The 26,544-nt window shown below is 45.6% G+C and overlaps 1 protein-coding gene across 10 annotated transcripts in view; it reads left to right on the top strand.

Moving 5' to 3' along the window:
* WIZ (WIZ zinc finger) overlaps positions 1–26,544 on the top strand; it is a 167,804-nt gene that overhangs the window by 123,524 nt on the left and 17,736 nt on the right. For 8 of the 10 annotated variants that reach the window (XM_075902135.1, XM_075902132.1, XM_075902133.1 and 5 more), the window contains one exon: positions 24,935–25,099. In XM_075902135.1, coding sequence (XP_075758250.1) covers positions 24,935–25,099 — 165 coding nt within the window. Of the gene's footprint in view, positions 1–18,355; positions 18,823–24,934; positions 25,100–26,544 lie in introns of those variants that run through there. The other 2 variants (XM_075902137.1, XM_075902138.1) reach the window with 2 other exon arrangements.

Here is a 26,544-nt window from a genome sequence, read left to right on the forward strand (position 1 = left end):
TAGACACAGTGCTATGATCCACTGCTTAGGTGTACCTCCAACAAACGTTTGTAAGCAGTTTGGTGTCTTAGAAATGTCATTGTCAAGTCACATGTTCCATGAAAAACTGCAGAGATGCTTTTCTAGTAAGTGAGGTTGACTTGCCTAGAATGCTGTGATGATCTTATTTAAAAGTTACTTCCACTCCCAGAATGTACGTGTTCTAATTAATAAATTAAATGAATGGAAAGGGAAGATGCCTCAGTTAGTTCAGTCGCAATCATTCTCAATGAAGAGAAATTTTAAAAAATGGGAGACCCTGATCCTCACTTTGACTTTTCAGTGTAGTTCTAAGTTATCCAGATTCCCCTTCTCCAAAAATTCTAGTTATCCAAAACAAGTAGCCTGAAGTAGCCCGATGTTAGTTAATAGGGTTTCTGCTTATTCAATCACCCAGTTAACCAAAACTTTCAGATGTCCCCAAGCAATTCCCATGATCAGGAATGTAATATAAATGCAAACAATGCTAGAGCCTGAGCTCTCCTGAGCTTTTATTAAAGCTCTGATCCGCTTGTTAACTCCAAAGTGGTGTGGCTAGGAGAAAGTGAATGTTAAGTGATACAGCTGTGGTCAAAATCCAGCAATAAGCCTTGTTGCTCTGAAATCAGGGCAAGAGGATGACAGATCCTTACGTCTTGGATTTAAATATTGCTTACTTTATTCTGCTTTATAGTCTTACTAGCAGACTTACCCAGCATTGCCTGGGCCCTTCAGGGCAGGACCTTGGGGATGTGGGGGTGGTGCAGGAGGCTGGGGGCCAGAGGCATGTTCTATCCCCTCTCTTCTCTCCCCAGGCCAAATTATGGGCTGGAGGCAAGAATTACTGGGTGCTGTTTTCAGGCAGGGTTATGTAGAAGGTCAGACCAAATGATCATAATTGTCCTTTCTGTCTTAAAATCTGTTTTATTGTAAAGTCATCTGAACAAATAAATATAAAGGGGAGTGGAAATAACTGATCAGACCCATGGCAAGAGTTTTAAGTTGGATCCAATCAATAAGCACTAGGGACATGCATTTGGATGGAAGAACATGAGGTATAAATAGGATAAGAACATAAGAACGGCCATACTGGGTCAAACCAAAGGTCCATCTAGCCCAGTATCCTGTCTGCCGACAGTGGCCAGCACCAGGTGCCCCAGAGAGGGTGGACTGAAGACAGTGATCAAGCAATTTGTCTCCTGCCATCCTTCTCCAGCCTCTGACAAACAGAGGCCAGGGACACCAATTCTATCCCCTGGCTAATAGCCTTTTATGGACCTAACCTCCAGGAAATTATCTAGCTTCTCTTTAAACTCTGTTATAGTCCTAGCCTTCACAGCCTCCTCTGGCAAGGAGTTCCACAGGTTGACTACATGCTGTGTGAAGAAGAACTTTCTCTTATTAATTTTAAACCTGCTACCCGTTAATTTCATTTGGTGCCTTCTAGTTCTTCTATTATGGGAACTAATAAATAACTTTTCTTTATCCGCTCTCTCCACACCACTCATGATTTTATATACCTCTATCATATCCCCCCTCAGTCTCCTCTTTTCTAAGCTGAAAAGTCCCAGTCACTTTAACCTCTCCTCATATGGGACCCGTTCCAAACCCCTAATCATTTTAGTTGCCCTTTTCTGAACCCTTTCCAAGGCCAAAATATATTTTTTGAGGTGAGGAGACCACATCTGTACACGGTATTCAAGATGTGGGCGTACCATAGTTTTATACAGGGACAGTAAGATAGTCTGTGTCTTATTTTCTATCCCTTTCTTAATAATTCCTAGCATCCTAATTTGCCTTTTTGACCACCGCTGCACACTGTGTGGAAGTTTTAGAGAACTGTCCACGATAACTCCAATATCTCTTTCCTGATTTGTCATAGCCAAATTAGCCCCTATCAAACTGTACGTAGAGTTGGGGTTATTTTTCCTGATGTGCATTACTTTACACTTATCCACATTAAATTTCATTTTCTGTTTTGTTGCCCAATCACTCAGTTTGGTGAGATCTTTTTGGAGTCCCTCACAGTCTGCTTCTGTCTTGACTATCCTAAACAGTTTGGTATCATCTGCAAACTTTACCACCTCACTGCTTACCCCTTTCTCCAGATCATTTATGAATAAGTTGAAAAGGATTAGTCCCAGGACTGACCCTTGGGGGGATACCACTCGTTACCCCTCTCCAATCTGAAAATTTACCATTTATTCCTACCCTTTGTTTTCTGTCTCTTAACCTGTTCTCAATCCAAGAAAGGACCTTCCCTCTTATCCCATGGCCACGTAATTTACACAATTACATGTGTAATGTAATTACGTGATGGTGCAAAATATGATATGTTCTGAGTCAGGATTGAACCAATGGTTCAAAGGGAGAATTGTGCTGCTGGAGTTCTCATTTTTGCATGAAATATAAAAGGGCTTGGCCATGGTGATAACTTTAAACCGCACAGTGCCTTTTCTGAGTAAGGACATTACCCTGAGTGCCAGGTCAAATTCCAACTGAGAAATTATTCTGCATCCCTGAGTTTCCCCCACTCCATTTTCAAGTGGCTATTGTATTTTTTCACTTCCTACCATAGCCTTTTGTGCTCTGTTAAATAGTTGCCATGTATCACCTGACAGCAGATTATGTTTAAGTGAAAAAACTACGAATTGTCCTGCAGCAACTTAGAGACTAACAAAAAAATGTACATGGTGGTATGAGCTTTTGTAGGCACAACCCACAGATGAATGGAGTTAAGGGGTCAAAGTTGCAAATAAATAGCAGAGAGAGGGCATGGGGACGGAAAAAGAAGAAAAAGGGAATAATATTGTCAGTTAGAGTGTCCATGCTAAATGAAGCTGAAGCTATGTCTACACCAAGAGGTTTTTTCTGGGATACCAGAGGTATCCCTGAAAAACTCCTCCACGTCCAGGGAACGTGTCTGCTCTTCCGCTTTTTTTTTGTGGAAGAGCAGATGCGCTCTTTCAGAAGCCCTGTCTTCCTCCTCTCACGATGAAGAAGGGCTCTTTCAAAAGAGGGGTTTTTCCGAAATTTGGCTCAGTGTAGATGGGCCAAATTTTGGAAAAGCCTCTTCCGAAAAAACTATCCGAAAAAGGTAGGCAAATTATGGAGCGCATGAGCACACACTAGACTCTCCCTGCAGGCTTCATACTGAACTGCCTTAACCAGAAGGCAGAAGGGTCCACCATCTTCCATTATGACTTTGCTGTTGGCCCACCCCAGCTTGTCTATCTGAAGCTCTTTATCTCTTTTTTTGTAAGCCTTTCCATCCTCTCAGATGCCACCTGCAGGCTTAATTTTAAGCTCTTCTATCCTACTGCTTCTGTTCACAGGCATGTGTGAGCACCACTGCTGCCATCATCTAATGCAGTCAAAAGCCTGCCCTTGCTGACTTTGCTAGCATTACAGAGTCTGTTCTGCTAGGCATCCAACATTCCCTAACACAGTGAGATCAGAAGGGATCCTTTTCAGTAGTTTCACTCAATAGTGGAGTGCAGTCATTCATGACATCTGCAGCACATCCATGGGAAGATAGCTCATGAGTTAGCATTGACTCAGTGCTAGCTCTCGTGCACCTATTTCTGTTAATGCTTCATGCTCTTCCTCCATGGTTTCCCTCATGCAGGAGGCAGAAGTCCAGCTTCCCGCTCTTTCTCTCTGTGAGGAATGAAAAGTTACTCATGAGGGCAGGGAGTGATCAGCACTGCTGTGCCTATCCAGAGTTTGTTTAAACAGGGTGTGCAGTGACCTTTCACAGCAAGTGTGTGCACATGAAATCCAAGATGGCAACTGTGAAGGGAGAATGCTAACCTGGGCCCCTTCCCTCTGAAATGAATTACTTCCACTGATTTGGATTTCCAGATATCAGATATACCCTACACTCTGGAGAACTTGACTCTTAAGAGGACCCTGTGAATTTATGGTCAGCAGATCCCAGACAATTCACTTCCTCCAAAGCCCGTACATTAGATTAGATTTCTTAATCTAAAGTAATAGAACTTATTCCTGGCTCCATATCTCCCAGTTCACTTAGGCCAGGTCCACACTCCAGGAGAAGGATGGCTAAAGGTATGCAATTCCAGCTATGTAAAAAACATAGCTGGAGTAGACCTACCTTAAGCTGTGCTTCAGTGCCATCCTCACAGTGGAAAGTCAATGGGAGAAACTCTCCCAGGCTATGTCTACACTGCAGTTATTTTTCGGAAAAAGGTACACAAATTATGAACAGTAATTTGTGTACCTTTTTCTGATTCAAAAAAAAAAAAAAGAAAGAAAGAGGCTTTTCTGACATTTGGCCCATCTTCATGGGGCCAAATGTGGGAAAAACCTCCTCTTTTGGAAGAACCCTTATTCCTCATTTAAAAAAAAAAGTGGATGCATTCGGGTTACCTTTGGTATCCCAGAAAAACTGTGTAGTGTAGACATAGCCCCATTGACTTCCCTTACTCCTCGTGAGATGTAAGAGTTCTGGCATTGACAGGGGCACCTTCAGCATTTGATTTTAGTAGGTCTTTACCAGACTTGCTAAATTGAATTCCTGAAGATCGATCACTGCAGCATTAATCTTCCAGGAAGTGAAGATGTGGCTGGGGACACCAGTGGCAGAGTGCCAGCTAATTCCATGATAGGTCTGTTGCTGTTACCTGCACAGCATGTGCCATGTTTGTCTTCCTCCCAGAAGAAAGAATGGATTTCATCTGCACTAAGTGCAAGCTGGTCGCCATTTCAGAAGAAAAAATTAGAGGACTTGAGGCCCAAGTATCGACCCTACATTCTATCAGAGAGGATGAAGACTTCCTCGATAGAAGGCAGCATTTAATCCTGCAGGCACAGCATGCTGAAGAGCCAGTTAGGGCAGTACAGGACAAGGAAGAGAACTGGCAGCATGTAACCTCTAGAAGGAGAAGGCCAGCTCAGGTATCCCCCATTCCTGTAGAGGTAAATAATCGCTATCAGGCTCTCTCCGCAGGCACTGCGGTGGAGAATGCTTTGGCAGGGACCTCTCAGGGAAGAAATCAGAAGGGAACACCATCTACCGGAAGGCATGGGATTCAAAGTCTTAGGGATGGGGGTTCCACAACCACTACCCCCAAAAGAAGAAGACGGGTGGTGGTGGTCAGAGACTCCCTCCTAAGACAGACTGAGTCATCCATGTGCCATCCAGACTTGCAATCTTGAGAAGTGCGCTACCTATCAGGAGTTCGTATTCAGGATGTGACTGAGAGTCTTCCCAAAGTGATTAAATCTTTGGATCACTACCCGTCTCTCCATGTAAGAACTAATGATATGTCCAAGAATGACCTTAAGTGAGTCACGGCACATTACGTAGCACTGGGAAGAAGGATCAAGGAATTTGAAGCGCAAGTGGTATTCTCGTCCATCCTTTCAGTTGAAGGAAGAGGTCTGGGTAGGGATCGTCGAATTGAGAAAGTAAATGCATGGTTGCGACCGTGGTGTTGGAGAGAGCGCTTTGGTTTCTTTGACCATGGGACACTGTTCCGGGCACAAGGATTGTTAGGAAGAGATGGGATCCACCTAACCAAGAGAAGAAAGAGCATCTTCGCGGGCAGGCTACCAAACCTAATGAGGAGGGCTTTAAACTAGGTTCGTTGGGGGATGGTGACCAAAGCCCTGAGGTAAGTGAGGACACTGGGAAGAATCACAAGGAGTGTGATTCATCCAATATGGCCTCTTTTACCTTATAATAGTGAAAGGCGTCTTTACTGCTGAGGCCTTGATATATGAGCTGGGCTTGGCCTGTCAAGTACGGCGCCACGAGGGTGGCCCAATGGGCTTTGGGCCACTGTGGCCACCCGCTCGAATGTCACTAGGAACGTCTCAGGGTCATCCTCGGCCGACATCTTGGCTAACCTAATTGGTAGCTGCCTGCTGGGTCCCTCGTCTTCTTCGTCTGTGGGCCCACTGTCCCATCTTCCCCAGTCTGCCTTTCTGGCTTGTTGCCACCATTTCTCTTGTTGCTCCGTCAATTCCGGAATTAATTGCCGTTGCTGCTCCTGATGCTAGGAGGAGAGCTGCTGCACCAGCTGCTTCTGGCTTTCCAGGGTATTTGTGGTCTCCATCCTGGTCCCTCTGCCTGGGAGTACAACCTGTTAGTCCTCACCCCGTTACCCTCAAGGGGTGTACTGCACCCGCATTCTACACCACATGTCTGGGGCCCAGCCACAGGAGCACCCCCCCAAGGCTGGGGCTCCCCTTCTTGGCCCGGACCCCATGCTTACTCTGGCCCCCACGGGGCCCTGATCAGGATCCTTACCCAGGGCCAATCGCTCCCGGGTCACCAGGGCACGGTGTTGAGCCCCCTCGTGCCCTCTCCATGCACCGGGTTAACAGTCAGTCAACAGAGAAGGGGGGTTTGGGCCCTCCCACTCTCCAAACTCCAGCCCAGGACTCTTTCCCGTGTCCTATCTGGCAGGGCTGCAGCCCGAAACGTGCCAGCCCTCAGGCTTCCCAGGCCCGTCCTGGACTGCTTCCTCCCTCACTGATCTTCCCAGGCGCCTTCCTCTGCCCAACTCCTTCAACTCACCCGAGGTGTTACGCCACACTCTCGGTTGTCTGCCGACCTCTCGGTCGGGTCTTGCCTCCAGGAAGGGAGAGGGGTGCTGGCCTCGCCCCTTCTATGACGGCTCCCACTGCCTCCCCCTTCCCAGGCGTCCATCCGCCCTCTTTATAGTCAGCCCCTCCGGGCCCTTGCCAACTCTCCCAGGTGCAGCCCATCCGGCCCTTTGCTCAGTGCCGGCTGCCGCTCTGTTGGCCCGCCAATCAGCTGTTCAGCCGGCTGCTGCACAGCTGATCGCGCTTGTGTTGCTGGCTCACTCCCCATCCCCCGGCGTGCTAGTGCGGGGCTGTGTCGCTCCGTCACAGGGTGATGTTGTGGTTGGTGTCTGCTATAGACCACCAGATCACATGGATGAGGTAGACGAGGCTTTCTTTGAATAATTGAGAGAAGCTTCCAAATTGCAGGCCCTGGTTCTCACTGGCAACTTTAATCACCTTGATATCTGTTGGCAGACCAATACAGCTATACACAGACAATCCAGGAAGTTTTTGGAGAATGTTGGGGATAACTTCTTGGTACAAGTGCTGAAGGAACCAACCAAGGGCCATGCGCAGCTTGACCTGCCGCTCACAAACAGGGAGGAACTAGTATGGGAAGTAGAGGTGGATAACAACTTGAGAAGCAGTGATCATGAGATGGTAGATTTCAGGATCCTGACCAAAGGAAGAAAAGAGAGTAACAAAATACACAACCTGGACTTCAGAACAGCAGCCTTTGACTCCCGCAGAGAACTGATGGGCAGGATTCCCTGGGATGCTTACATGAAGGGGAAAGGAGTCCAGGAGAGCTGGCAGTATTTTAAAGAAGCCGTATTAAAGGCACAGGAAGAAACCATCCTACTGCGCAGCAAGAAAAGCATATATGGTAGGCGACCAGATTGGCTTACTGGGGACATTCTTGGTAAGATTAAACACAAGAAGGAAGCTTACAAGAAGCAGAAACTTGGACAGATGACTAGGGAGGAGTATAAATATATTGCTCGAGAATGCAGGGGAGTTATCAGGAAGGCGAAAGCGCAATGGGAATTGCAGCTAGCAATGGATGTGAAGGATAACAAGACCGGTTTCTACAGGCATGTTAGCAATAAGAAGGTGATCAGAGAGGGTGTGGAGCCCTTACTGGATGAGGGAGGTAACCTAGTGACAGATGATGTGGGAAAAGCTGAAGTACTCAATGCTTTCTTTGCCTCTGTCTTCACGGACAAGGTCAGCTTCCAGACAAATGCACTACACAACGCAGTGTGGGGAAAGAACAAGTTAGGAACTATTTAGAAATGCTAAACATACACAAATCCATGGGCCCGGATTAATGCATCGGAAGGTACTGAGGGAGTTGGCAAGTGTTATTGCAGAGCCTTTGGCCATTATCTTTGAAAACTCGTGGAGATCGGGAGAGATCCCGGATGATTGGAAAAAGGCAAATGTAGTGCCCATATTTAAAAAAGGGAAGGACAATCCAAGAAACTACAGACCTGTCAGCCTTACCTCAGTCCCTGGAAAAATCATGGAGGGGATCATCAAGGAATCCATTTTGAAGCACTTGGAAGAGGGGAAAATGATCAGGAATCGTAAACATGAATTCACGAAGGGCAAATCATGCCTGACCAATCTGATTAGCTTCCATGATGAGGTAACTGGTTCTGTGGATATAGGAAAGTCAGTGGATGTGATATACCTTGACGTTAGCCAAGCTTTTGATACGGTCTCCCACAATATTCTTGCCAGCAAGTTAAGGGAATATAGATTGGATAATGGACTGTAAGATGGATAGAAAGCTGGCTAGACTGTCGGGCCCAACGGGTAGCGATCAATGGCTCGATGTCAGGTTGGTGTTTGGTTTTTGCGGCGTTCCCCAAGGATCTGTTCTTGGACTGGTTTTGTTCAACATCTTTATTAATGACCTGCATGAGGGGATGGATTGCCCCCTCAGCAAGTTTGCAGATGACATTAAGCTAGGAGGAGAGGTAGATATGCTGGAGGGCGGGGATAGGGTACAGAGTGACCTGAACAGATTAGAGGATTGGGCCAAAAGAAATCTGATGAGGTTCAACAAGGACAAGTATAGAGTCCTGCACTTGGGATGGAAGACTCCCAAGCATTGTTATAGGCTGGGGACCGAATGGTTAAGTAGCAGTTCTGCAGAAAAAGACCTGGGGATTACAGTGGATGAGAAGCTGGATATGAGTCAACAGTGTGCCCTTGTAGCCAAGAAGGCTAATGGCATATTGGGGTACATTAGGAGGAAAGATCCAGAGAAGTGATTATTCCCCTTTATTCAGTGCTGGTGAGGCCACATCTAGAATATTGTGTCCAGTTCTGGGCCCCCCATTATAGAAAGGATGTGGACGCATTGGAGAGGGTCCATCAGAGGGCGACCAAAATGATTAGTGGGCTGGAGCACATGACCTTTGAGGAGCGACTGAAGGATTTGGATTTGTTTAGTCTGCAGAAGCGAAGAGTGAGGGGGGATTTGATAGCAGCCTTCAACATCCTGAAGGGAGGTTTCAAGGAGGATGGAGAAAGGCTGTTCACAGTAGTGACAGATGGCAGAACAAGGAGCAATGGTCTCAAGTTACAGTGGGAGAGGTTGGATATTAGGAAATACTATTTCCCTAGGAGGGTGGTGAAGCACTGGGATGGGTTACCTAGGGAGGTGGTGGAATCTCCATCCCTAGAGGTTTTTAAGTCTCGGCTTGACAAAGCCCTGGCTGGGCTGATTTAGTTGGGATTGGTCCTGCCTTGGGCAGGGGGCTGGACTTGATGACCTCCTAAGGTCTCTTCCAGCTCTATGATTTAAGACCGCTGAACAAGTTTATAAAGCCTGAAAAGCATGATGGTGAGTCCAGCAACCTTTAGTGGAGGAATGGGATTTGTTTCAGCCTTCACTCTACAAAACACCTACTTCCATGTAACTATTCCCCCACTGCACAAGAAATGCGTGTGTGTGATGGGGTGGACTAGATCTAGAGGCTTCACCTTGCCCCAGAAAAGAACAGAGGAGTAGTCCTCTGGGCAGCCTAGAGTGGCTATTGGGTAGCAGCCAATCAGAGGAGCTGCTGGAGCAACCAATCAAGGGCTGGAAGGGCCATATGAAAGGAAGCAGGAGGGACAGAGCACGCAGTTGCTGTGTGGAACTTGAAGAGCAAGGATGGCAGACAGCTCATTACAGGCAGCACTGAACTCAAGGAAGGCTGCTGAAGGCTAGGTGCCTGGCTAGCTAGAAGAGCAGCAGAACCATGGACAGGTAAGTGTAAGTAAGCTGAGCCCAGGGGACTGATCCTAGAACCTTGTCAGATCAGGCAAGGGTACCGTGATGGGCCCTGCTGGTTTGGTTGAAAACTGAGCCTAGAGAGGACTTCTAGAAAGAACACCAATTGAAGCTACTAAGAGGGGCCCCTATTGGGCTGTTAAAGAAGGCTGTATCTCAAGGGAAGAAGCATTGCTGCTATGGCCCCATACCAGGGCTGAGCGAGAACTAGACACTGTATACCCCAGAAGAGGGAGGGGGAGAGGGACAGTGTGATTTGGCCCAAAAGATGAATCACTGAAGACATGCTGATGAACTGAGAGCCAGGAGAAACCTGTGAGAGGTAGTGCCACCCCATTGTAAAAACTGAAAGAAAAGCAGGCTCACACTCAACCAGAAACGGGGCACCCACAAGAAGTGGGTGCAGCCCCATTCAGAAGCGAACGATTGCAGGCATTCGTGGCCAGAGAATAGCCACTTGTGAAAGGAAAATGCCAATGCCTTTTACGATTCACCATAGGCCAAGATAACTTTCAGTATCAAGTGTTCCCCTTTGGCCTACCTTCAGTCCCAAGTAGTGATAGCTTACCTTGAGCAGAAGGTAAACCTGGTCTTCCTGTACCTAAATAGCAGTGCTAACTTCCACCCAGAACCTTGCTCTGTTCCAGGAGTTTGGTCTACTACTGTAAAGAAATCCATGCTGGTACCAGTTGAAAGGATATGGTTTGTAAAGGCATACTTAGACGTCTTGACAGTCAGAGTGTCTTTACATGGATTTGTGACCTTGTCAGGTGGGATGGGACAGTTCAGGGAAACTTTCACACCATAGTAAGGAACTATCTTCTGTTTGCATATGGCAGATTACACATTTTGTGGCCAGTCACTGCTTCCAGATTGGCTCCAAACAACATACTTTCCAAGCAGGGACACAAGCAGGTGATGGTGCCCTTGCATGTTAAAAAGAAAGAGGGGCATCAATTGGTGGAAGGAGCAACTCAACATTTGTCATCTAACCCCATCAGTGACTTTAACAACTGACACATCCCAATTAGGATAGGGAGCCCACTCTTCTTTTCGTGAGGTGGAGGCGTTGGAGTTGCCACTTCTTTACTGACACCTTTCTTCTTCCATGGAAGAAGACTATGTCTATATCTTTCCCCCAGAACCCCTAATTCTGAATGAGATCAGACAGGATGAAGCCGAAGTTATCCTCACAGAACCAAGCTAGCCAAGATCAAATCGGGTACCTTTACCTACTTCAACTGCATGCAACTGCCAAGTTCCCAACCATTCCTCCTTTCCTATCTTAGGGCACAGGTCATATGCTTCACTCCATCCTAGTGATTCTGTGCTTCAGGGCCTGGCTCCTGAATGGTTTTGAGGAATAAAGGCTTCTTGTTCTACAGCTGTACAGGAGATGTTATTAAACAGTAAAATCATCAAACCAAACTGCTTACCTGCAGAAATGGAAGAGATTTGTCCAGTAGTGTAGTTGTTGCTTCCTCCAGCCTGAACTGGTTTCCCTTTTCCACTTCCTAGATTGCCTGCTGGATAGAATCATAGAATAATAGGACTGGAAGGGACCTCAAGAGGTCATCGAGTCCAGCCCCCCGCCCTCAAGGCAGGACCAAGCTCCATCTACACCATCCCTGACAGATGTCTATCTAACCTGTTCTTAAATATCTCCAGAGAGGGAGATTCCACCACCTCCCTTGGCAATTTATTCCAATATTTGACCACCCTGACAGTTAGGAATTTTTTCCTAATGTCCAATCTAAACCTCCCCTGCTGCACTTTAAGCCCATTACTCCTTGTCCTGTCCTCAGAAACCAAGAGGAACAAATTTTCGCCTTCCTCCTTGTGACACCCTTTTAGATATTTGAAAACCGCTATCATGTCCCCCCTTAATCTTCTTTTTTCCAAACTAAACAAGCCCAGTTCATGAAGCCTGGCTTCATAGGTCATGTTCTCTAAACCTTTAATCATTCTTGTCGCTCTTCTCTGTACCCTTTCCAATTTCTCCACATCTTTCTTGAAATGTGGCGCCCAAAACTGGACACAGTACTCCAGCTGATGCCTAACTAGTGCAGAGTAGAGCAGCAGAATGACTTCACGAGTTTTGCTTACAACACACCTGTTGATACAACCTAGAATCATATTTGCTTTTTTTGCAACAGCATCACACTGTTGACTCATATTCAACTTGTGGTCCACTATGACCCCTAGATCCCATATCAAAATGTGATATGAAGACATCTGGATTATCCATCAGTTCAGTCAAAGTACACCAGCAACCATATCAGCCTTTCATCCCTCAGTTAAAGAATTCTCCCATTTTATGTTTTGCGTCACCCAGTATCATCCAGATTTACTAAAAGTCTGGGTAATCCCTCCCCCTACATCAGACATTCTACCCATCTTGAGACCTCAGTATGGTTCACCACCACCTCACCAGAGCTCCATTCAGACCAATGGCAATTTGTTACCCCTTTAATTAACTATGAAGGCAACCTTCTTAGTTGCTATCACATCAGCCTGTTAGGATTACAGTGACTGGAACCTTGTCGGTAGTTCCCCGCTGACCCTTTATAGTGTTCTTTAACGGTAAGGTCGTCTTATGTGCATATCCTAAGTTCCTCCCAAGAGTTACATTGGACTTTGACCTTAACCAGTCTATCTGCCAGTATTTTTTTTAACCTCATAGTCTCAGCAGAAATCACATCTCCACACCTTGGACGTTTGAAGGATTTTGATGGCCTTTCTGGATACGACTAAGCAGTTTAGGAGACTGCCAAGATTTTATCTCCATCACAGCTACATCTAAAGGAACAGTTGTCACTCCTCAAAGACAAAAGAACAATCAGATTGTATCACTACCTGTAATGAGTCTGAAGGTGCTCAGGTGAGAGCCCATTCGCTCCGATCTCAAGAAACATTGATTGCATTTCTAAGAATGTTCCAGTATCTAAGTAATAGAGATGTAGCCGTGTTACTCTAGTCTAGTCTAGCTGAAACAAAAAACAGGACTATGTAGCACTTTAAAGACTAACAAGATGGTTTATTAGGTGATGAGCTTTCGTGAGCCAGACCCACTTCCTCTGGGTTTGGCCCACGAAAGCTCATCACCTAATAAACCATCGTGTTAGTCTTTAAAGTGCTACATAGTCCTGTTTTTTGTTCCAGTTTCTAAGATGTGTAGAGTTGCCAATTGGGCTTCAGTTTCTACATTTTCAAAGTGTTACTTCTTGCTCCATTCCATCAAATCATAAGCAGCACTTTGCTGTGCAGTACTGTCTTCAGTTCTGGACTGTTCTAAGCTCCCTCCTCCTTCTGGGGATGCTGTCTGGAAGCCTGATGAAGTAGAACACCCACAGGGACACGCGTCTCAAAGAACTACAGTTACTGCCCAAAGTGAGAAACCCTTTCATCTCCATGTCCACTGAAGGCGCAGGACAAGTAGTAGTAAATGAGTTTAATGAGCAGTAAGAGAGATTTAGATCAGATATTCAGAAAAATTTGCTAAGTATAAGAATAATTAAGCTTTGGCATAGGCTTCCAGAGGAATTGTAGAATCCCATCATCAGACATTTTTAAGAAGAGGTTAAACAAAAACCTAGCAGGAATAGCTGTTTTACTTGGTTCTGCCGCAGAGTAAGGGTCTGTAATTGATCTCCCAATGTTTCTTCCAGTCCTACATTTCTGTGATTCTATGATCATAAAACACCACTGTGGAAGAGTATGTGGCCAACAATCTATTTAGATCAGGGTTGGGGAAAGCTATGGCCCACAGGCCAGATCTGGCCCCCAGCTTACTTTGATTCTACCCAGATTCTAAGCCTCAGTGCCCTTGAGTTGAATGTGAGTGAAGGGAGTGTCTTCATTTGCATAATCTATTCGAGCCAGTTTTGTGCAAGAGTTTTTGTGCAAAAACAAGCAATGTGAACGTTTCCTTTTTGTGCAAAAACCCCTTTTTGTGCAAGATCCTTGAGACATAAGGATTTTGCACAAAAAAGTGTTTTTGCACAAAAAGGAAATGTCCACACTGCTTGTTTTTGTACAAAACCGGCTTGAATAAATTATGCAAATGAAGCACAACAAAATGCTAACCAGCGCTTCATTTGCATACTCTCTGCTGGCAATGTAGATATAGCCTAATATGTCATAGGGCGGTTTTTAAAGTTATAGACCAGGGGTGTCCAAACTTTTTTCAAAGAGGGCCAGATTTGATGAAGTGAACATGCGTGAGGGCTGACCATTTTGCCTGACATTCTTTGAACCATTAAAATTAAATGCAAATTAACTATTTTATGCAAAGTTTATTGCAAACAGCATACTTTTCATTTCGTCACATGGATGACAAATCTAAACAGGTGTTAAATCACTCTGCCTTTCATATCTGAAGGCCAGATGAAAAAAAAATCCAAGAAGCTGAAATATATGTCAGGAACATTGTAAAGTACATTACATATTATTGGTAATAAAGGTTATCTGTCAACTTTTAAGTTCAAAAAATATGAACAGGAACATAACACCAAGTATACATGTTGTGTCCAAAGATATTTATAACTGATTTAGACCAACTGACATTAACTGAGATTTTACAATGTATTCATCTCAATACATATGGATTCGTTGGGGGCCATAAAAGATAGATATTGCCAAATTACCTGTGGGGCCGTATTAAACCGGAACACGGGCCGCAATTGGCCCGCGGGCCGGACTTTGGACATGCCTGTTATAGACTAACCTGGCTACCTCTCTGAGACTTTCAAATTCCTTCTGAACTTCTATTGTAGGCTGATCTCAATGCATAGGTTAATTGCAGCAACCCTATTAATGGTAAAAATGCCTTTGTGGCTAGTGTGTACCTCGAACTGACCCAGGTAACACTAAACTTTCAGTTAGTGCACACTAGCGTGGCTGCTCCAATCCAGGGTTAGGGTTATAAGTCTCTTTAGAGATCAGTCACCTTTGCTCACCCTTTGAATAATGTTTAAATTTGACAGTGTTGCAAATATTGAGATTAACAGTCCATTCCTATTTGTGAATGTGGTGTTTGGCTGGAGAGCCCAGGAAATAGCTGCAGCAAAGGTGAATTTTGTCTGTCTCCTTTGCTTCAAGATGTATTTCCAGTGAGTTGTATGTTTTTTTCTTATGCTTTCTGCTTCTGCTGCCCCATCTGCTCTCTCTCTGCCATTCCTGTGTCCTGAAAACAGGCATTTTTATGGTGCTTTCCTTTTCTCATTGGGTGCTTTCTTTGCTGCTACTTGCATCGTACTTTCTGTTACTTTATCACTGGATGGGGGCCTGTATTTCTATCAGTATAATTTCTCTTGACCAGTGGAAGTGCCTTGTTTAAAATCCCAACTTCTCTCCTATGTGCTTCCTTGCTGATAGCAAGGTTGCAGCACTCTGTGCATTCACACATGCCTCTTTCTGTGGGTTTCCACATGCTTTGGAAAAAACACACACTTGCTAGTGTATCTTACTTTTGGAATGAAATGCTCAACAGTCTTTTCTTTGAATACTGTTCCTATGGGTGGTCCACTGTAAGTGCGCTTGCATCCCTGCACTTACTCAGAGAATAGTTTCTATTCTGGCTGTACATATGCTGTCTTCCACCTCCGCAACAAGACTAACCAATGCTGCACAGGCGAACTGCCCTGTGTTCCTTCTCAGTCATCTCTGGCAAGAGACAGAACTATTAGCACTCCGTTCATCAGATCATTCTTTCTCTCTAGATCTTGAATATTTAATTCCTATAGAGGTGGGTTTGTTTAGGTTTTTTTTTTAAGTTTTCTCTTTCTTCTTCTTCTTCAAAAAAAAAAAAAGACTCCAAGAGGGGATTTAATGTGATTCACTGGGTGCCACTTATGCAAGGACATCCCTGTAACAGACAAACATTCACACTGCATCTGTTGCCCTGGGGAAATCGACATTTCCCAGAAGTATAGGCTCTGCCTAAAGCTTAAGTCAAGATTTTGGAAAAACCAGGAACTGAGACTAGAACGCCTCATGAGAGGCAGCTCTTCAGGAGTCATTCAGATGGCATGATTCTTCCCTAAAGCTCTCAACATCTAAGGTCTATGGACTGAAGAAACAGACATGGAACCCTCACATGAGGCTTCACAAAAGAGAGCCATGAGTCCTCAGAGCAAGATATGAGCTAGCCAGAAAAACTCATAGGTGTATTTGGTATCATCGGTACTTACACGCTCCAAACATGGTACCCACAACTCAAGAGGTTGAAGTGGCCGATATCGTTGACGTGCCTAAGGACCTGATGGACATAAGCATTGAAGCAATGGTACCAACTTATAAAGGCCAGGACAGAGACTTCACTACAGCCAACCACATGCTGCTGGTATGAACATTTCTATTGGCATGGAGAATAGCAAGCCATCCACTTCTGTGCACTCTTTACAATCCTTTCAATGCCATCAACCCATTGCTCACAACTGCTGGCACTGAGTAGGATAGCATCATCGGAATTCAGACACTCTAAGGACCTCCTGGTATATGAGATACCCAGCAAGGGAGACTCTGGTATCAGGGCTCCAGTATAGAATTTACTTTGGACATGGGAATCTCCACAAGTACCATTGGTGAATCTGATAGTGAACACGAGGAGGCATAACTCTGACAGCATTTTTTTGGGGACATGATTCAAAGCACACTCAAACATCATCTCCAAGATGACCTAGTCTTCTCACATTAAATCAGCTGATTAACCTCTGGACTTTTTACTCTGTCTCATTGTGATAACAAGGAAGCTATTCTGCATACACTCGATGCTAGGAGAGCCCTGGCCGTTTACCTGAATTTAGGAAATCTAAATTTTTCCTCTCCTTTGCAGAAAGGTCTAAATCATAGAAACATAGAGCTGGAAGAGACCTGAGGAGGTCATTAAGTCTAGCCCTCTGCCCAAGGCAGGACCAATCCCAACTAAATCAACCCAGCTGAGACTTAAAAGCCTCTAGGGATGGAGATTCCACCACCTCCCTAGGTAACCCATTCCAGTGAAATAGATTTTCCTAATATCCAACCTAGACTTACCCCACTGTAACTTGAGACCATTGCTCCTTGTTCTGCCATCCATCACTACAGAGAACAGCCTTTCTCCCATCCTCTTTGGGTGTAAAGGAGTAGCAGTATCATCCCAGACTGCAACTGGGTCTCAAAATGTATCAAACATAGCTATTGGGTCACAACACTGTACCTCTGTCCAAAATCTGCATACACTCCACAAGGTCAGTTTCCTCCTTTGTCACCTTCCTCAAGAATGTCCTTGTCTCTGAAATCTGCAGAACACTCACCTGTATATCTGAGCATACCCTACAGAACACTTTTATGCAACTCCTGGTGACTGTTTCTGGCACACTTTGGCTCTGCAATATTGTTATCCATAAAACTCTACTCCAAAGCCTGAGCGTCTCCTCGTTAGAGATACTGACTGGAGTTACCTACATTGTAGCACTCAGAGGGCCACTACTTGAAGAAGTTGTTACTTTGTGCAGTAACAATGGTTCTTCAAGATGTGTGTCCATATGAGTGCTCCATCACCCACCCTCTTCCCCTTTGCTTTAGCGCTCTTGTCAAGGTGATAGAGAAAAAAAATCAAGGAGGGTTTGCTTGTGTAGCATTGGTTAGCCTTGTGGGGCAGACAGCACGTATGCATCCAGGTACTGCTACCAAAGTTCTCCAATCAGCAGCACAGGTACAGTGGAGCACCCACATAGACACACATCTTGAAGCACCATTACTGTGCAAGGTGAGTAACTTCCTCTTTAAGAAATATGTATTTCTTCTGATAAAGGCAAATAATTTTCACTTTCCATTGCACAAGTTAGTGTGATTTGGATTTAAGGTTCTTAAGCAGCTTCATAGTTGAAAATCCAGCGAAGCACCTGTTACGTTCAGACCATTATATGGATCATAAAAAGGGGATGTTGGGGTGCATCCCACTTTCTTTTCCTTGTATTTATGCAGGTCCAAATTGTGCCACTTCTTGACATCATGGGGCCGTTAATGCTGCAGGTGCATCCTGGGAGCTGTAGTAAGTAAAGGTTGTATTGGTTGCCCTTGCTATGCTATGCTGGCAGACTGGCATAGGATTTAACATCAGTTTCATCCCCTGGAGCTGCTGAGAGGAGGGCCTGTCCTTTACTTCCTTGCCCCTTTCTTGGCAGTGCAGGTGGGGGAGAGGAGAGACATTAGCTGTCTACTTCCTACTGCCAGGCTTCGGCCCAAGGCAAGCAGAACCGTATGCCCCTATTTAGCACCTGTTTCAGGGAAAGGCACAGGACCGCAGAAGCCAGGCCGCAGTGCAGGCCAGCTCACATGGGGAAAAGACAAGTGGGGCAGGGGTGAGAACCAGGATTTCAGTAACCCTGGAGCAAGGGTATAGAAGGGGGGACTAAGGGGTCCTTTGGCAAAGTCCAGGGCGCTGCCCTCGTGGCAGAAGGCGAGTGATGGCTGGGGCACAGCCCCCTCCTCACACTGCCCAGGCACCACCAGCCAGGCGCGGCCTCAAGGCCCCTGCCAGCTCCCGGGGGCTCTGCAGCCTGGCTACTCGCCAGGGCTTGTGTGGGCCCTACGCGAGCTCGGCGCTCTCCTGCTCCTGCCTGCCTACGTGCGTGGCAAGCGTCTGCGGCTCCCGCCTCGAGGGCTGGGTATCGATTGCTCGGCAGTGGCCACTCCCGTCTCTTCAACCTCCCCCAACCCCGGTTCCTGCCTGGCTTTGTGGGTTCTGGTTCGGCGGCGGCCGCCTAGGGGTGGCTCGGCACTCGTCTGCCCCGCCTGGCCTGACGCGGCTCGGCGAGCAACTGCCCCGCCTTGTGGCCGCCCTGCATGTGCCGGACCCAAGATGGCGGCCTCCACCTCCTCGCCGCTGAAAGTGACAAAAGCGGCGGCGCCGCCGCGGGCCCGGGAGCAGGGCGGGGACGGGGACCCCGAGCCGGAAGCGGCGCCCGAGCCCGGTGAGGACCCCCCGCTATTCCCGGGCCCGGCGGCGGGAGCGGCCCCACCCAGCCGGGCGGGAGAGGGCGCCGGAGTGGAGCAGGCCGCCCCCCCCCTTTCCGGGCGGCGGTGGGTCCGGGCTCGCTGGGGGGCGCCTGCTCGGCCCCTCCCGGCAGGGAACGCGCGGGCCGGGGCAGGAGGCCCAGTTCGCTTGTCGCCCCCGCCCGCCAGGCCGGGCTCTGCCCAGCCGCCCCCTTGGCACTGAGCCCGAGCTCTGTGCGCTCCCTTCGGGCTCTGCACAGCCTGTGCCCCCTCCCCCGGCCTGACAGTCCGGGCTCCGTGCGCTTCCCTTCGACTCGCCGTATTTATCCGACCGCCCGTCCCTGCGCTGATAGCCCAGGCTCCTCGCACTCTTTTGCCCTCCTTCCTCCTTCTCCAGACTGGCTTGGGATTGCTTCCCTGCACTGACAGCCGCGTGTGCTTGCCGACACCAGCCCCTCCCCCCCTTCCTGCCCCGGTCCATCTTTGTCCAGCTGCCCCTCCTTGCACTGACAGCTGGGGCTCAGAGCACTCCCTGCCAACGCCCCAACCCAATAGCCTGGGTTCAGACCAGCCACCTCCCTTGCACTGACAGCTTCATACTCCCTCCCCAGGCTCTGCCCAGCCTGTTGTTCCTCCTCCAGATTGATTTGCTGGGCTCACTCCTCCAAGGCTGTAGTTCCATCCACCACCAACCCCTTTGTATTGATAGGCCCCCATCTTTGCCTCCTCTATTCTAGGAGGCTGTGCTCATCTCCTCTCACATACAAAATACATGCTGACATGAGGACTGTTCCCACTATGCTATCTTTTGGAGAACTCTGCCTAATTCTTTTTTCCCCTGCACACTGACAGGCCAGTTTCACTGGTTTCTTGCTGTGCCTTCCTAGTTCTCTGCACTGACAGGCTGGGCTCATTACTTCCCTTCCTGTACACCTGGCTCCGTCCAGGTCCCTGAAGCCAGGCCCAATGTGCCCCTTCCCCCAAATATAGTTGCAAGTTGAGTTTATTGCCTTCCCCTTACACTCCTGGTTCAGTTCCATGCTCCTCCACATTGACAGGTTGGGTTTACTGCTCCCTACTTTGACCACAAACTTGGCTCCCCTCTAGGGAGGAGGGGGTTCCCAGGGCTTGGCCCCTTCTCATGGATGAGTTTCATTGAGCCCAGCTTTATTTTCTTTTTCCCTGATTGTGCTTTCCCCGTGAAGAGTAGCTCTAACAAAATTAATCTAGGAACAGAGCAATTCTTTGAGGGTGTCAACAAGTATGTGGACAAGAGGGATCAAGTAGATACAGTGTACTTAGATTTCGAGAGAGCTTTTGACAGGATCCCTCACCAAAGGCTTTTAAGTAAAGTAAGTTGTCATGGGATAAGAGGAAAGATCATCTCATGGATTGATGACTGGCTGGAACAGGGGTGGGGAACCTTTTTTAAGTTGGGGCCGCTGACCCACAGAAAAATCAGTCTGGGCCGCACAGAAGTGAGGAGGGGGGAAACCCTAACTGGCCCCTGAATAAAGAGAAAGACACTCCCCACATACCCTTCCCATACCAGAGGTTGGGGGGGCCAGCCTAATAGATTGTTATCCAGCCCGACAGGGAGGCAGTGGGGGGTTGGCGCACCAGCTCAGGCTCCCCAGTGTTATGGGGGGCCCCTCAGCATTGGGGGCTGGATCCAGGCAAGATGAAGGCCACATCCGGCCCCCAGTCCTTAGGTTCCCCACCCCTGGATTAGAAGATAGGAAACAAAAGGTAGGAATAAATGGTCACTTTTCTGAATGGACGAAGGTAACTAGTGGTGTCCTACAGAGGTTTGTACTGGAACCAATCCTATTCAACATATTCATAAATGATCTGGAAAAGGGTGTAAACAGTGAAGTGGCAAAATTTTGGCGATGATACTAAACTGCTCAAGATAGTGAAGACCAAAGCAGACTGTGAAGAGCTTCAAAAGGATCTCACTAGGTGACTGGGCAATAAAATGGCAAATTAATATTAATGTTGATAAATGCAAAGTAATGCATATTAGAAAACATAATCAAACTATAAGTATAAAACAATGGGATTAAATTAGCTATTATCAAACAGAGAGAGGTCTTGGTGTCATTGTGGATAGTTCTCCGAAAGCATACACTCAGTGGTGCAACAGTTAAAAGTGCAAAAGAGAATAAGAATCATTAAAAAATGGATAGAGACTAAGAGAATATTTGATTGCCTCTATATAAATCCATACACCCAAATCTTGAATAGTGCATACAGATGTGATCATTTAATCTCAAAAAAGATATCTTAGCATTGGAAAAAGTTCAGAAAAGGACAAGAAAAATTATTAAGAGTTTGGAATGGCTGCCACATGAAGAGAGATTAAAAAGACTGGGATTTTTCATTTTAGAAAAGAGACTAAGAGGGGATATGATAGAGATCTGTAAAATCTTGACTGGTGTGGAGTAATTGAATAAGGAAAAGTTATTTGCTTGTTCCCATAACATAGGAAATAGGGATCCCCAAATGACAATAATAGGTAGCAGGTTTAAAACAAACAAAAGGAAATATTTCTTCACACAATGCACAGTCAGCATCTGGAACTCCTTGCCAGAGGATGTGCAGGCCAGGACTATAACAAGGTCCAAAAAAGAGCTAGATAGTTTCATGGAGGATAGGTCCATCTGTGGCTATTAGCAAGGATGAACAGGAATGATTTGCTAGCCTCTGTTTGTCAGAGTCTGGGAATAAGTGATAGGGGGATTGCTTGATGATTCCCTGTTCTGTTCATTCCGTCTGGGGGCGCCCGGCATTGACCTCTGTCAGCAGACAGGACACTAGCCTAGATGGACCTTTGGTCTGACTCAGTATGGCTGTTCTTATGCTAGGCCAGATCAGGGGTCTTTTGTTCCTGACAGCAGCCAGTGCTCTTAAAAGGAAGTTGCAAGAAAGCCTGTAGTCGAGAGCTGTAGACAAGTCAACAGCTTGTGTATGGAGGAGGCTACTTCCTTAAGCCCCACAACTAGGAGTTGCCTGTTATCCTGGAGTCAAGACGATTTATATGGGGTGGTGGGAGTCAGCTATTGCTGATATAAATCCTGGATGCCTTTGATATATAATCAGCCTCATATCATCTTATGGGATTTTATATATCATCGCTATGATGCCCACGCATCAATCTCAGGGAGCAACGTGAATATTTACTAACAAGTGCCTGATTTTTAAAAACTTTTGTCTTGTTTTGTGTCTTTGGCTAGTGAAGGGGGCTAAGATGTTTCTGCAGAAAGTAACTAGTTCCCAGTTTGAGGAAATGAAACAGAACAGAGGAAACTGATGTCACTCTCAGAAACTTTGAGAGTCACAGAGACAGCTCTTTAGTTAAACTTAACCCAAAGAAAAGGCTTGAGTCATTTTAATTTATAAAACTAACCATAAAAAACAAACGTACCAGCTTTTTCCTGCTATATAATAAAACAGCTAGAGCCCTACCTTGCATGTTCAAGCTGTCAAAATGATAGTTTCTTGTTCTCTTGCTTTAACTATTGTTAAATATTCAAGGGACAAGGCAATAACTTTTATTGGACCAATTTTGTTGGTGAAATAGACAAGCTTTTGAGCACAGAGAGTGCTTTCTTAAGCTCAAAAGCTTGTCTTTCACCTACAGAAATTGGTCCAATTAAAAAAAAAATCCCATTTCCTCACCCATGGCATGTCTCAGATTTCCTGAGCGACAAAATGCTAAAAACTTATTTAATGGCCCCGTTCATCTTTACAGATGTATGATTATTGTGGATGTGAGGTCACAGTTGAGTGTTGCAGCTTTTTTATGACTATAAAAGCCAATTATGGACAAACAGATTTTATCAAGTTGAGTGCAACAAAAGGAGCTTTCCTGCTGACCATGGCTAATTGCTCTTTTTTTACTTTGCCTTTTTGTTTTTTGTGTAGAGAGCCATTTTATGTTCTATGATATCTATCTCCAGACTGGATCGCCAACTTGAACAGCCTTCCACTTGGGCTTCTCAAGATTATGGTGCAATACCACAGTGTTTTAGAACTCTCTTGCGGGCATCTTGAAACCTTAGTCTTTGATCCTCCTTTAACTCACCATATAAGTCTTTCTTTCATCTTGCATTCTATGCACATGACCTAACCAACAAAGACTATCAGGCTAGAGATTTATGCCCTCATTAGCACATCTTCATTGATGATTTTATCTTGCCAGGTGATACTAAGACTGGATCTCAGGCATTATAGATGGAAGCTATCGAGTCTTTCTTTTTGCCTGTTGTATGAAGTGTCTCTCTCACTACTGTGAAAGAGGATGCTGACTATGAAGGCTTTCTGAATCAAGATCTTAGTCTTTGTTGTTGCCTTGTTCTTCCATGATCATTTTTTGAGGCAACCAAAGCTGGTGGCTGCCTTCCCAATCTGTATGTCCAACTCCTCATCCAATGACAATATCTTGGTAAGAGTAGCTCCCAGGTAACAAAATGAGTCCAGGGTTTGGAGATTGGTATCACTAAGTATAGTGGAAGGCTGATATTCTGTATCTTGCCCCATGCTGCTTTTTTCACACTAATGGTGAGTGCAAAAGTTCGACATGCATCTTGGAAACATTGTATGAGCTCTTGTAGGTAAACATCACTATAAGAAATAAGAGCAGCGACATCAGCACAAAAGAATTCTCTCAGAGCAACTTTTTGCACATCAGTCTTTGCTTTCAATCTAGCAGGGTTGAACAGCTTGCTATCAGATGACTATGAAATAAACATGTTCTACGTTTTAAATGCATAGCTGAAAAGTATTGCAAATATTCCAAACAATGTAGGTGCCAGGACACGTCCTTGCTTTGCTCTGCTTTTTCTCTCAAAACTTTCAGAGGAGTTTCCTTCTAATACATTCAGTATTTAAGAGCCGTGGCTTATTCCACTGTAGTTGGACACTGCTGCAAATTCCCTTTTGTGTTACAGTGAAGTTTTTTCTCTAAATGACCATTAAGTTAAGGTTTTGTTTTGTTTTATGGCTTCTAGAAGTAGGTACAATAAAAGTGATTTTTTCCCCTTCATTTTATTTTGGAGATTTCCTGTGCCCTGTCTGTTCATGTCATCCTTAATATGTGCTGCCTGCTCCTCTTTGATCTCTGTGACTGCTCCTCTTTGATCTCTGTCCCATCTGTCTATTCATATACCCCCTCAAAACTTTTTTTATTCAGCCTGGCTCTGTGTAATCTCAGCTGAGCCACTGAGTGCTTCCCCTCTCCTTCTGCCTCTCAATGAAAATAAAACAAAAATTACAAAAACAACATAAACAGTCCACCTGTCTGTGATTAATGTTCCCTTAGAAGCAATGTAACAATCCCATTGTGTTCTCTCTTCCTTATGGTCTCTTCCTATGCCTTTAGCCATTTACTATTATAAACACTACTGATCGTAGTCCTTGTGTTACTATCAAGACATCAGTAGGACTGTTCATATGTGCTACCTGTGGTAGCTAGTGGTCACAGAATTGTAATTTCCTCAGGCAGGACCTTTTGGCTTAACTGTAAAATGCTATGGACATTAGTGACAACTCACTAGCTACCAAGAAACAATGTGACCATCTTTTTGGTTTGTGCTTGTATGGTGTTAGGTTCAGTGGTGTCCTAGTCTATGGCTAAGGCTTATTGGTCCAAATGCTGTAGAGACAAGAAGATACGAAATGTGTTTTGTGCTGTGCAGCAGATACCATCATTCCATACCACTATTTGTTCCCCATGTCATTGCTGATAGCATGGGAAGCTTACACTGGGGATTTCTGGATATTCAAGTGATGACTTGACCCCTGCATTTGCTATTTGTGAACTATAGTCCCTATTCTGTTAGATCTAACATCATCTGTTGGATATAAATCTGCCTATTGAAAACTTGTTTTTCCATTAATACATAGCATTAACTGGGAGATTTTTTTTCTCTTTATTTTTGGGTATCTGGCTGATAACATGGAGCTAATGAATACCTTTTAATTACATGTGGAATGGTTTAACTTCTATTCACTGTTTTCCTTGAGTGAGTTTCAGTAATGCTTTACTGTTTACAGCTCAGACTGAATGTTTCCTTCTCTTTGTGGCAGTTATGGCCTCTGAGGAGGAAGAGCTGGTTGCCATGGAAGTGGGGTCACCACCCATCCCAAAGAAGAGTACATCAGCTGGGCAGCTGGATCCGACTCCAAGCAGAATAGGGACCAAACTGTCTCCTGAGCCGCCTGGAAACAAGCCAGACCCCCAGGATTCCAAAAGTGAGTGTTTTCTGGTAATGGCTCAACTTCATCCTGTATTTCTGCTCCATAGCTTCTCCTGTTGAGGTGGAAACACTTTCTCAGCTTTTTCAGAGGAACCCCAGGAACCCTGCTTTTTATTCTTTGTTGCATGGAATTTTTTTTTAATTAAGCTTTTTTGTACATGAACAAATTATTAACCAAAGTTATGACTTACAAGGCATCTTGCAGTCATGAACCAGCACTCAAGAATGGTCCTACAATAGCAAGTCAGAGGGTGTGACTAAATGGAAAGCTATCCATAAAGAGAAAACTCTATTGTGTTGAATTATTGGTAATTACACCCACTGTGTGCCAGTCACTTTCCAAAACTTTGAGAAGGATGGTCTCGTTGCCAAGAATTAAGAACAGGGAAGGCTTTTATTGCTTAATTGTTACCCAGACTCCACATTCCTGCTTTTATTCCTGTCTGTGATTTGATAGACAGCAAGTCATGTTAAAAATAAATGAAAATGCCTTGCATATGTCTGTTTCCCTGTTGCCCAGAACTGTGGAGCATTGTCATTGATGTGGGAAGGTTCTTGCAGTTCAGACTTCTTCCAACCCCATCATTACTGGGGAAAGAGACTCTCTGGGGTGTGAGCAGGTGGAATTTTCAAGTAATCTCTCTTAAAAGCACTGGACAAGCATCGTTGAGTTCTATTGAAATCCTTCTTCATTCAAAACAGCATCAAACATGCCCTCTTTGAGAAAGGAAAGGAGCTGGCAGGCCAGCTGGGCCTCTGCGCCTGGTCACTGGGTGGGATGATAGAATGAAAGGAGTCATGTTGACAACTTGCCATGAGCTGAAGGGCTGGCTCTAATATGAGTATATTGGAGGGGATTGCTGCCAACCTTGTTTTCAGTACTCTAATGTGGGCTAGAAGTCCCAGACTGCAGAACGTGATTTTGATCAGAGCAGTCATGAACAGTTTGCCAAACAACACAGATTGTGATGGAACATTGCATAGCCCCTTAGGCTATCTGTTCCACTGTGTTGCCAAGCAGGATAGTTCCTTGATGCCTTCAGTTCCCCAAATGTGGGTTTGTCCAACACCGTAGCAGGAGGCTGCATGATCAGGAAGAGTTTCCTCATGTCTGTCCTGAATTCCTGCCCTTACTGGAAGATATTGCTTTAGTTACAGTCCCTTACAGCTTTGTAAATGATTCCTCACTAACCTGGGTGTTTGTACCTTTCAGGTGTCTTTAAGCAATTATGTCTTTTCTCTGTCCTTTTTAGAGCTCACTTAAACAGTCTGCCTGACTTCCGTCCCTCCAGCTCCTCTGTCTTCTCCTGTGTCTGGGTTTGCTGCTGATGAGATGCCTAGAAATGTACACAGGGTGTTAGCTCAGTTTGCACCGTATCTCTGATTGTAGGTCACAAAGAGGGCCAGGCACTGCACAGAGCAGCAGAAACTCTAGGGTCC

This window comes from Pelodiscus sinensis, chromosome 19, assembly GCF_049634645.1.
Source record: "Pelodiscus sinensis isolate JC-2024 chromosome 19, ASM4963464v1, whole genome shotgun sequence".
Taxonomy (NCBI): Eukaryota; Metazoa; Chordata; order Testudines; family Trionychidae; genus Pelodiscus; species Pelodiscus sinensis.